This window comes from Telopea speciosissima, chromosome 9, assembly GCF_018873765.1.
Source record: "Telopea speciosissima isolate NSW1024214 ecotype Mountain lineage chromosome 9, Tspe_v1, whole genome shotgun sequence".
NCBI classification, from domain to species: Eukaryota; Viridiplantae; Streptophyta; class Magnoliopsida; order Proteales; family Proteaceae; genus Telopea; species Telopea speciosissima.
In genome coordinates, this window is record NC_057924.1 from 50,648,953 (window position 1) to 50,661,447 (window position 12,495).

General features: G+C 39.9%; 1 protein-coding gene across 2 annotated transcripts in view; it reads right to left on the minus strand.

Moving 5' to 3' along the window:
• The window catches only part of LOC122640497 (solanesyl diphosphate synthase 3, chloroplastic/mitochondrial-like), a 68,944-nt gene that overhangs the window by 26,998 nt on the left and 29,451 nt on the right, over positions 1-12,495 (minus strand). For both annotated transcript variants that reach the window (XM_043833712.1, XM_043833713.1), the window contains exons 6-9: positions 7,138-7,224; positions 6,689-6,760; positions 5,485-5,570; positions 1,164-1,296 (exon numbers count right to left, since the gene is read on the minus strand). In XM_043833712.1, coding sequence (XP_043689647.1) covers positions 1,164-1,296; positions 5,485-5,570; positions 6,689-6,760; positions 7,138-7,224 — 378 coding nt within the window. The remainder of the gene's footprint in view (positions 1-1,163; positions 1,297-5,484; positions 5,571-6,688; positions 6,761-7,137; positions 7,225-12,495) is intronic.

Here is a 12,495-nt window from a genome sequence, read left to right on the forward strand (position 1 = left end):
AAAATCATAACTAGGAGAAGATTGTGGTCCTTCTCTAGTTGATGCGGGAAAGTACCAAAGGCTAGTGGGGAAGCTTATCTATCTTGCCGTGACACGCCCAGATATCTCGCATGCAGTGGGAGTAGTGAGCCAATTCATGCATGCTCCCAAGAGTGGCCACTTGGATGCCGTGTACCGTATTCTTAGATATTTGAAGTCTTCTCCAGGGAAAGGATTGTTGTATGCCAGACACAACCACTTGAAAGTGGAAGGTTTCACAGATGCTGATTGGGCTGGCTCCATTACAGACAGGAGATCCACTTCCGGTTATTGCACCTTTGTAGGGGGTAATTTGGTTACATGGAGAAGCAAAAAACAGCATGTTGTAGCTAGATCCAGCGCAGAAGCAAAATTTAGAGCTATGGCCCATGGAGTATGTGAACTTATATGGTTGAGAAGACTTGTTCAGGAACTGGGATTTGACACTGTAGGTCCTATGAGACTCTACTGTGATAACAAGGCAGCCATCAGTATTGCCCACAATCCTGTTCAACATGACCGAACCAAGCACATAGAGGTTGATAGACAATTCATCAAGGAGAAGATAGACTCTGACTGCATTTGTACTCCCTTTGTGAAGATTGGTGATCAGTTGGCAGATATCCTCACCAAAGCTCTTGGCTCTCCTCAGTTTAATATCCTTCTAAGCAAGCTGGGAATGCATGATATATATTCTCCAGCTTGAGGGGGAGTATTAGAGTTGATAGTAAATATGTATCAGGGGTAGTTCAGGAACTAGACTTCTAACTAGTTCCCTTATTATGTATTTTTAACTTTTTATGTCTTTTTACCTTTATTTCCCTAGGGAGGTGATTGTAACACTTTTAATAATTCTATTTGAGCAATATAGGTGTGTTGGAGAAGTCTCTCTAAAACACACAACTTTCAACCGTAACTCTCTCTTCTTCCCTCTCTTGTCTCCTTCTTCTCTAACATCTTCCTTCCTTCTCCATTGTTTCCCTAATCTGAAACTCAACTCCATCACCATTACCCTATTAAATGGCAGTCTTCAATGACTGGCATGTTAAATTGGCATAGTCAATGAAGCTTTTGCAAACCAAGATTGACTTTATGACAAAATATATGATAACTAGTCACCAAAAAAAATATATATGATAACTAACCAGATTTCGGCCATAGTCATAAGCCAACATTGAAACTTCTGTCGTTTGCCCAGCAAGAAGAGCAATCGCCTTGCAGCTGTTCGAAATTAATGATGCTGTCTTGTAGTATGTCTTTTGCAAATAATATTTCATGCTGCAACCACAAAGAAATGTTTAAAATAAAAAAACAGCAGACAAAAAAACCTATCAGATAAAAAACTTAATCTCACCAACTTCCCCTCTAACCCCCATAATCCAACAGCCTGCACCACCATCAACAGTAATAGGATGAATCATTAAATACAATGTCATATGAACAACTGCCTTGTATGCTAAGAGACAACTTATGGACCAGCACAAACTGATATACAAACAAGATTACCTAGATGCAAGTATCAACCCCCATCAATCAAATTAAATTATTTAGCAAAATTATGCCTGTCCAAATAAAAAAGAAAATTAGGCTTGTTAAAGGTTACTCACGATAAGGCCATAGGGAGAGTGTCCCTATCCTGAGTAAAGTTGAGTTGCAGAGTTTAGGTTTGTGTCTATGTTGAGTTTTAGTGTTAGGAGTTGTTTTATCGTGAGTTATGTTGAGTTGCAGAGTTTAGGTTTGTGTCTATGTTGAGTCTTAGTGTTAGTAGTTGTTCTATTATTCATTGTTTCCTCGTAATTAGATGTGTACTCTTAGTAGGAAATAAGTCTACTTGCCGGTTTATAAATAAAGGAGGAAGACCATGATATGTATTACAGAATCCTCTCATAGCATATTGGGCAGATACTGGTTTCAGGCCCTGGTTTCATTACATGGTATGAGAGCCGTAACCTACCTCAAGTTGTTCTAGGTTTTCTGGTTTGTGGTGTACAAACACCTATGCTGTCCCTTTCTAATTGTGAAAGCCTAGTTGATAGAAGATAAAGAACTAGGGTTTCATATACTGATGAAGATTGATTTGTATGATCATACCTGATGCTACTGCTGATCGAAGATTTATTTGAATCGAACCATCATCGAAGTTTTCTGATTATACTTAGCCACCAGAAGATTTCTGTTTTCCTTCTACTGCTGGTTGAAGAATCGAAGAACTACTGTTGTTGGTGATTTCTGATTTCTGCAAACATGTGCTGAAGATTTATTTATATCGATTTCTGCTCCTGCTGATTCATTCCATCGTGTTCTGCTTCTGTATCAATTGCTGCTAATTGCTTTCCTATCAATTTGCAAATTGCTACGAACTGATGCTGCTGTATTAATTGCTGAACTAATGTTATGCTGCTATTTGCTATTATCGATTGCTGCTATCTGCTTGCTGATGGTGTCGATTCCAGCTATCATTTGCTGATATGATTGAAGGACCCTCTGGAGATTGAAGGACCTAATTCGGTTTGCTGCAGCTTTATCTGTGACCTCTATTTGGGGCTCATAAGTGCATTTGATATTTACTAATCAGATCTCCAATCGTGTGATTTTACTAATCACATCATTGATACCCTGTTTTTGGTGTTCTTTTGAATACCTCGATATTAGCAATTTTATTTGTCTTCTTTGTGAAGAGTACCACTTACAACTTTCCTCCCTTGAGAATGGCTTGTGATGCTGTTGTCGCTGCTATGATATTTTGGATTGCGGTTGGTGACTTGGTGTTGTTTACCGCTTATTTTGTTCGTTGCTGGCTGGATTTATTTGACACACAAATTTTCTCTACTATTGCTGCTGATGATTGGTGTGCTAAAGTTAGTATTACTACCAGAATGAAGTTCTCTATGCTCACTGGTGTCTATGACTGCTATATATGTTCAAGGCTAGTTCTGCGGTTAATCCCTATTCTTGTTGTTCCAAGCTGGAGTCTTTTGACTAATATATACACTCCAGCTTGAGGGGAGTGTTAAAGCTTACTCACGATAGGAATGTCCCTATCGTGAGTTATGTTGAGTTGTAGAGTATAGGTTTGTGTATATGTTGAGTCGTAGTGTTAGGAGTGGTTTTATTTTTCGTTGTTTCCTTGTATTTAGATGTGTACTCTTAGTAGGTTTCCTACTAAGAGTCTATTTGCTGGTTATAAATAAAGGAGGACGACTAGATAAGTATTACAGAATCCTACCATGACATATTGGGCCCTGGTTTCGCTACAATGTTTATAGAAGTAATTAAGGTAATGATTCCTTAATTACTTTGCAGGTACTGACTTCAGGTCCTGGTTTCGCTACAATGTTTATAGAAGTAATTAAGGTGATGATTCATCACCCGCATTTTCAATGCAAGTAATTTCCAGAGTTCTCTAATGACACGACCAAGGGCAGGGTCTATAAATTGAAGCGTGCCCTTTATGGGTTGAAGCAGTCACCTAGAGCCTGGTTTGGCAAATTTCACAAGGCTATGATTTCAACAGGTTACAAGTAGGGCAATGCTGATCACACTTTGTTTATTAAACGAGTTGGTGACAAGGTAACTCTTCTCATAATCTATGTGGATGATATTGTGGTGACTGGTAATCATGGTGATGCTATCAAGAATTTGAAGCTCTTCCTTGGCCGTGAGTTTGAGGTAAAAGATCTTGGCCCTCTAAAATATTTTCTAGGGATAGAAGCTGCTCGATCTTCGAAGGGCATCTTTCTTTCTCAAAGAAAATATAACCTTGATCTATTGACTGAGACTGGGCTGCTAGGGTGTCATCCTTCAAATACTCTTATGGAAGCTACTACAAAACTTAAGGAGAAAGAGGGTGAACCTGTTGACAAGGGTTGTTATCAGCGATTAGTGGGCACACTAATCTACCCCTCTGACACACGACCTGACATAGCCGTTGCTGTAAGTTTGGTGAGCCAGTTTATGCATGATCCCTATTCCTCTCATATGGATGCAGTCCGTCGTATTTTGCGGTATTTGAAGTCTGCTCCAAGAAAGGGATTCCTTCTCTCTCCCAATGGTCACCTGAAGATTGAAGCTTATACTGATGCCGATTGGGCTGGTTCCACTGATAGAAAATCTATCCCTGACTATTGTTCCTTTGTGGGTGGGAACCTTGTCACATGGCATACAAAAAACAGAATGTTGTAGCAAGGTCCAGTTCTGAAGCCGAGTTCCGTGCGATGGCACAAGGAATTTGTGAACTTCTATGGCTTAGAGGATTATTGCAGGATATCGGTGTTGTTGTCCATCTTCCCTTGATGCTTTATTGTGACAATAAACAATAAAGCCGCAACAATAAAGCCGTCATTAGTATTACTCATAACCCTGTCCAGCATGATCGTACTAAGCACGTGGACGTTGACCGACATTTCATCAAGGAGAAGCTTGAAGCCGGACTCATTTGTGTTCCCTTTGTGAAGTCTGCTGATCAACTGGCTAATGTGTTCCCTAAGGGACTAAGTGGCAAAATGTTTCTTCCTATCTTAGTCAAGTTGGGCATGCATGATATATATGCTCCAACTTGAGGGGGAGTGTTAGATTATATGAGCCAGAATACCGTGGGGGTATTCTGGACTTTTTCCCCTTTTATTATGTCTTTCATTATGTCTCTTGTATGTGGTTTAGTCCCACATTGCTCATGTAACTATGTTCTATGTTTTATTATCATTATTAATAGATATGCTTGGGATGATAATTAATCATCCAAGCCTTACCCTAATTTTGAATCTCTCTACAAAATTTCTTCATACAGTCCTTCCGTTTTGCACTCCCCTATCTCTCTTATAGATGATGAACCTACACCCAGTGCAACATAATTTGGGTATTTGGCCATAGGAAATTGAAAAAAGATGGGGACTACATTATTTTGTAAATCTCTTGTTGTAGAATTTCCAGCTTATCAATTTCTGTATCCAACAACCCAATCCCAGGTCAACACTACTCTTTGTCCAGAAGTCTTTGACTGATCTCACAGGATCATCTCTATGCTTGACAATTTAGTATTTCTGTCCAGGGTTCAGAGGTCGGTACAAAATAGCAACCAAGCTTCTTTTTTTTACCCGCGGGGGGGGGGGGGGAACTGAAGCAGTCACAACCATTCATAGATCCATCTGCATTCTTTACTAACTTTATTACTAGATTGAAAACCCAAATCCACACCAAGGGGGAGGGTGGGGGAGGAAAAATTGGCCCTCCATTTTACAGCCAACTGTTCTTACTACATTCAATTAAAATGTATATTTTTTGTGCCTGTGATATGATAGCAGATGGCAGAAAAAGAAGGTTAACGTTGATACTGGTTCTCAAAAGCAGTAGCCCTTCCTGTTCATGAGCTATCCATTAGTGGTCAAGGGAAAAAAGATACAGGAAAAAAAATCCTACGGTGGATATGAGTATATGACACAAAATAACAGATGATATAAAATACCCTACCTACAACGTTGCTCAGAGGTAGTAGTCATTTGCATGGTTTCCCCCGTAACAAGATGTTCCACAACTGTTGCCAGTAATGTCACAACCTGCAGATAGAAGACGAGGAATAAGAACCAGCTAAAGCGAACAAAAAAACATCCAAGGGGAAGGGTTTGAAGCTTTGAGCAACTAAATAATCACAGCACTTGGTAAACTAAGATTCTCAGCACAAGTGATAATAATATCTGATATCCAATGGACCAGACCCTTTAGTGAATCTGGCAACACTTGAATTGATATATATAGGGTGAAAGAACTCTACTTGGTTGCATAGGTGGTGCATTTTCCACACAGGCAGACTTCAAACCATCTGATTAGAATCATTCATTAAGGACCCTTGAAATGATTAAGGCAATAACTAAATCCAATTGAATTAAATAAGTATTCCAATATTGCTTTTACAGGTTAACGGTTGATATGATTAAGGTTACCAAAAAAATTGCTACAATTAAGGCAAGATTCTCTTAAATCTGTAGAGAGAGAAAAGAAATGCAGGCCAGCCAAGTCCCATGATGCTCTAATGGGCATAAGCTTGGCCTACATCAGCCCATCCCCTGCCTTTGCCCAGCTCAATTACACATTTATTAACCAACAAACTAATGAAAAAAGAAATGCCCTCCAACAAATATTTTTTCAGATTTTGTGGTTGACTAAATAGGAAGTAATAGTTGTCAAGGTGACTAGGCGAACCAAGGTGTTGGAGGGGGGCACCTAGGCAGGCGCCCTTAGACATGCAATACATGTAATATAGTGATGATAATTTCATATAGATTATATGCAACCAAGAAGCCATATCAATGCAACATGATATAATTATGCCAATAATGACCTAATATGAGAAAATCAACATATAATAAACAAAGCATAGGGTATTAAATAAACATATTCATCAAAAAACAAAGCAATAAACAGAAATAAACATAAACTAGTGCAGTATCAAACAAGGCGTTCTGTCGCTTTAGACCCGAGGAGCATGGGTGCCTAGGCGATGCCTTGACAACTATGATGAAAACATACATACCAGATAGTTAGGAGCATATAATAGATGCAAATTTTGGGACACAGGACTAAGGTCCAAATTAACAAGGAGAAAGGAGCTCCATCAGGTCTACAAAGAAAGTCAATTATTGCAAATGAAGGATGAAGCTTCTAACAAAGTATATACCTCTGTGTTTTTCAGTGAAGCAAGTGCCACACAAGCTCTAGAAAGCAGAAAATCACCAGCTAACACTGATAGCTGCAAGAGATAGACGGAAACAACTTCAGGTGCAAAACACTTAAGAGGTACAAAAAACCAGGCACAGAACATACAAAGCAGCAGGTTTTTGAAACCTAAAACGAAAACAAAATTAAAATGCCCACTACAAATGATTTGAAGAAAACACAGTGTAGTCAGAGTGGAGACCAGATGTAGTAATGAAAAGAACCACCATAATTGAAAAATCTCTTACCTATCCTGTTGATAACTAATTGAAACAACTAACGATAACTACTTGCAAATAATGAATCTATTACATATTTAACATGTCTATGCAGCTATTATCCACTAGCAAGCAAGCGTGCTCTAGCACACGAGAGGGAAAGGAAGAGAGGCATTGCAAAGAGGGAAAATACCTTATTTCCCATCACAACATTTAACGAACCAATACCACGCCTTGTTTCTGCATCATCCAAGACATCATCATGGAGAAGGCTTGCCACCTGTAACAAGGGATGAAACAAGTTCATTAAACTCAAGTGGAACGATAACTTATAGGAGACACAGCATGCTCAAACAGTGAGGTTAAAAAAAATTATAAATAATATTAATAACAATAGTAGTAGTCGCAATAATAACAATAATTACTAATTGTGGAGATTTGAGAATAATGGCTTGTCTTTATGACCACAGCCCCTCTTTAATTATAATAGATTAGAGAACATTCTAGAATAGGTACAAGGACAAAAATACCTCTAGGACAGAAATACCCTTGAACCCATTTTACAACATTCCCCCTCAAGTTGATGCATAAATATCAAACATGCCCAACTTGCTAATAATAGATACAAAACTTTACTATTAATTCCCTTAGTAAAAATATCTGCCAACTGGTCACCAGACTGAACAAAGGGAATGCATATTGCTCCTTGCTCCAGCTTTTCCTTGATGAAATGACGATCGATTTCAATATGCTTGGTATGATCGTGTTAAACAAAGTTGTGAGCAATGCTTATTGCTGATTTGCTGTCACAGTATAGATGCAGAGGCAGCTCAACAGGAACACATAAATCATGAACAAGTCCTCGTAACCAAAGAAGCTCACAAATACTATGGGCCATAGCCCGGAATTCTGCTTCTGCACTGGATCGGGCAACTACAGCTTGCTTCTTGCTCTACCAAGTCACTAAATTCCCACCAATAAAAGTACAATATCCAGAGGTAGACCTCCGGTCATCTGGACATCCTACCCAATCTGCATCAGTGTAAGCCTCAACTCTCAAGTGACCCTGAGGAGAAAAAAGGACACCTTTCCCAGGAGAAGACTATAAATATTAAAGGATCATGTAAGCTGCCTCTTGACGAGTGGAAAGAGGATCATGCATATACTGACTTACTACACTAATTGCAAATTTTATATCAGAACGTGTGTGATAAGTATATCAATCGACCAACCAATCTTTGACAACTACCTCTGTCCATAGGATTTAGCTCCAACGGAGTGTCTACAGGCTTACAACCCAACATTATTGTTTTAGATAAAAGCTAAAGTGTATATTTTCTTTGAGAGAGAAATATACCTTGACCTGAATGAACAATCTCAGTCCCAATAAAATATCTTAGTCTTCCCAGATCCTTGATCTCAAACTCAGTTCCCATATAGGTCTTCAATTTACCTATTTCATCAACATCACTTCCAATGATGACAATATCGTCCACATAAACGATCAATACTGTGATAAGCTGCCCTATCTTCTTGATAAACAAAGTATGATCAGTATTACTTTGTTTATAGCCAATTGACATCATGGCTATATGGAAATGACCAAACCAAGCTCTTGGTGATTGTTTTAGTCCATATAAGGCCTTCTTGAGACGACAAACCTTGCCCTGAGTTTCTCTGGCAGCAAAGCCAAATGGAATATCCATGTATACCTCCTTTCAAGCTCCCCATGAAGAAAGACATTTTTCACGTCTAGTTATTGAAGATCCCATCCTTGATTAGTTGCACAAAAGATAATGACTCTAACAGTCTTCATTTTTTCTACTAGAGCAAAGGTTTCTTGATAGTAAATTTCATTTGTCTGAGATAATCCCCTAGCAATTAGCCTTGCCTTATATATTTGCATTGTTCCATTCAACCTTATGTTTGACTGCAAAGACCCACTTACAGCCAACCGGTCTCTTTCCTGGAGGAAAACTCACCAAATCCCAAGTGTCATTTTTTCCCAGTGCCCTCATTTCTTCATTCATTGCATCTTTCCATCTTGAATTAGCCATTGCTTCCTACCAAGTGTTAGGGATGGAAATAGAAGACAAGGAGGAAACAAAAGCATGGAAAGAAGGAGAAAGAGACTCATAAGAAACGACGTTAGATACGGAATTCTGAGTACAAGTTCTACAGGGTTTACAAATAGCAATTGGTAAGTTCGGATCAGAATCTAAAGGAGAAGAGCTTAATCAAGGAGCGACGATTTGAAGGCGCAGTAGTGGTGGTATTATCAACTTGCTTTTGTTTATGCCCTGTTCCTTGAGTAAATACCTTCAGGTTATCAGATTTCCCTGTCTCCCCCTAAACTTGAGATTGCTCCTGTTCAGATTTCCTAGTCTCCCTCTGAACTTGAGATTGCTCCTGTTCTTGCCCTATTACGCCATCTTCGAGTTCAACCGATGGGTCTTCCACAACAAGTACATCCAAGAAAGTGATCAAAGGCACCTCTTCACTGGTAGACTCCCCCTGATGAGGAGCAAGAGATGGAAAATATGGTTCCAACTGTCAAAAAATACCATCCATAGTAACAATCAATTTTCTAGGAGGGTGGTAGCACTTGTATCCTTTCTGGGTAGCAGAATAACCCAAAAAAAATGCATTGTAAACCTCTGGGATCGAATTTGCCATGAACATGGTGATTCCAAGCAAATACCACACACCCAAATACTTTGGGAGGCATCACAAAAGTAGAACCCAATAAAACTTCAATAGGGCAGCAAGACTCCAACACTGTAGATGGAAGCCAATTGATATGGTATGCTGTCAAGACAGCATCACCCCAAAAACGTGGTAAAACGGACCCGCAAACATCAAAGATCGAGCCACTTCCAAGAGATGTCAATTCTTCCTTTCAGCGACGCCATTCTGAGCAGGAGTGTCCACACAACTGGTCTGGTGTAATACCATAAGTGGACAGATAAGCTTGAAAAGAACCATCAAAATATTCCTTCCCATTATCACCACGGAGTATCTTAACCTTAGCATCAAATTGAGTTTGAGCCATTCAATGAAACATTTGAAAACAAGGAAAAACATCACTCTTCTGGTGCATAAGATATACCCAAGTGGTACGACTAAAACAATAAATAAAAGTTGCAAACCACCTATAACCAGAAGTTGAAACATAACGGGCAGGGCCCCAGACATCAGAATGGATTAAACCAAAAGGAACCAAACTTTGATTATCAGAAATAGGATAAATTGCTCTAGTTTGCTTTGTAAAAGTGCAAGCATCACAAACAAAAATTGTTGGGATTACAAGCTTTTACTAGACTAGGAAATAAAACCTAAAATGCCTAAAGGGGGATGACCCGAACGATGATGCCACCGATGCAACTCAGCCAATGCAGATGCAGCCGAATCAGAGAGAGGGGCTTGGGAAACCAATGCTGATGGAGAACCATCAAACAAGTAAAGAACACCTGCCACTTTACCACTGCCAATCGTATGACCCGTTACCAAGTCCTGAAAAAGACAATGATTAAGGAAAAATGTTACTTTACAATTGAGGTCCCGTGTAAGACTACTAATAGAGAGTAAGTTAGTAGAAAACTTGGGAACATGCAACACAGAAGAAAGGATAAAGATGGAGTGCATTTGATGATGCCCTTCCCATAAATAGAAGAGAGGGAACCATCAGCCACTCGGACTTTGGTATTACCTGACAAAGGAGAATGCTGGGAAAATTGAGTGGGTGAACCGGTCATGCGATCAGTAGCCCCTGAGTCAATTATCCAATGAGTGGATATGACGAAGGAACTATGGCCACAAAAAGAAATACCTGAAGATGGAGCTGGTGAAGAAGAAGGTGGATCAGAGTGCCCTAGCAGGGAGGTGGCAGAAGCTGCAAATGGAGCTGGTGAAGAAGATGAGTCCAACAGAGTCATGAGATGACGTAGGTGAAGAAGTTCCTCCTAAGAAAGAAACTGGTCAGTAGTAGTGTCCTCAGATGAAGTATGATGAGCTTTGGCAGAAGAGGAACGGCCCTTCTAGCGACCCCGAGTATCAGTGGGAGGACTCCCATGTAATTTTCAGCACCTGTCCCGTGTATGGCGTTCATTGCTACAATAATCACATTTCATTGGAGGTCGATCAGGAATAGAACGGTCACCAGTACCACGAGAAAGCCACTATGAGAAGAATTTCGAGAACTAGAGGAAAGGGCCGATCGTTCCTGAGAAACAGGGTGAACCATAGCATTGCGATGACTTTCCTCTGCTTGCACTATGGAATAAGCTTGCTCAAGTGTGGGAAAAGGATCACGATTCAGGACATGGGCCCAAATCTGATCATACTCGACGTTCAGCCCTGCGAGAAAGTCGAAGACACAAAGACCATCTTCCCATTTTTTAAAGGTTATAACATCAATGTCGCAGGTAGCACTAAAGGTCCCATAAAAATCCAGTTGTTGCCACATGCACCGAAGAGTAGGATAATACTAAGAAAGAGATAGTTCCCCTTGATTGGTAGCATGTATTTTTGACGAAGTTCATAATACTGGGCAGCATTACCAACCTGAAAATGTGCCTTTGGCTGTTTTCCAGATCTTGGCAGCTGTATCAAGAAGAAGATAGCTCCAGGCTATCATAGGATCCATGGAGTTGATAAGGTAGGACATCACGAGAAAATTAGATCTCATCCATTTGTCTTGGGCAGGACCAGCAGAGGTAAACAGCGGTACCTGTGATATAGCCTGAAAAGGCCACGGGAACCGACGGCAAAGAAGCAAGATCATGACCACATCAATTAATTGCTCCCATTTAATTTAATGGAGTTAGCAGGGATTCAGGGAACGGAAGATCTCATTGATGAACTCCTTGTCCAGTAGATGCAGAGGAGATCTCAGAATTAACCATGGTTGGTGGTCAGAGAAGACTCACAAACACATCAACACGAAGTGTATCTGAAATAAAACATCAAACACCGTAAACAAGGATAGATCAGACCATGTATTGGTCAAAAAATCCCTTGGTGGTGAGTTTTGAACCGAAAGAAAGGCAAAAACAACAGAGCCGCTAGAGGCAGGAGAAGACAGAAGTGGTGGAGTCGGTGGTTGTTGTAGGTGGTGGCGGCGGTGTTTGTTTAGGTCGTGGCGGTAACTAGAACCGAGAAGAGAGAGAGGGAAGAGAAGTGATGGCAAAGGCGGTGATGGCTTGCAGTATAGAAAACGAGAAAGAGATGATGGAGAGAGCCTAGGGTTTCGAGATGAAAACCATTAGGGTTTGGATCCCAAGGTGGATCCCCGCTTTGATAGCATGTGGAGATCTGAGAATAATGGCTTGTGTCTTTATGATCACAGCCCCTCTTAATTTATAATAGATGAGAGAACATTCTAGAATAGGTACAAGGACAAAAATAACCCTAGGATAGAAATACCCTTGAACCAATTTTACAACACTAATAATAATAACAACAATAATTATTAATAATTGTTAAAGTGTGCCGTGGTTAATATGGTGTATGGTGTATTGTGTACCGTGGTTGTAACTAAAGTAGATTTGTT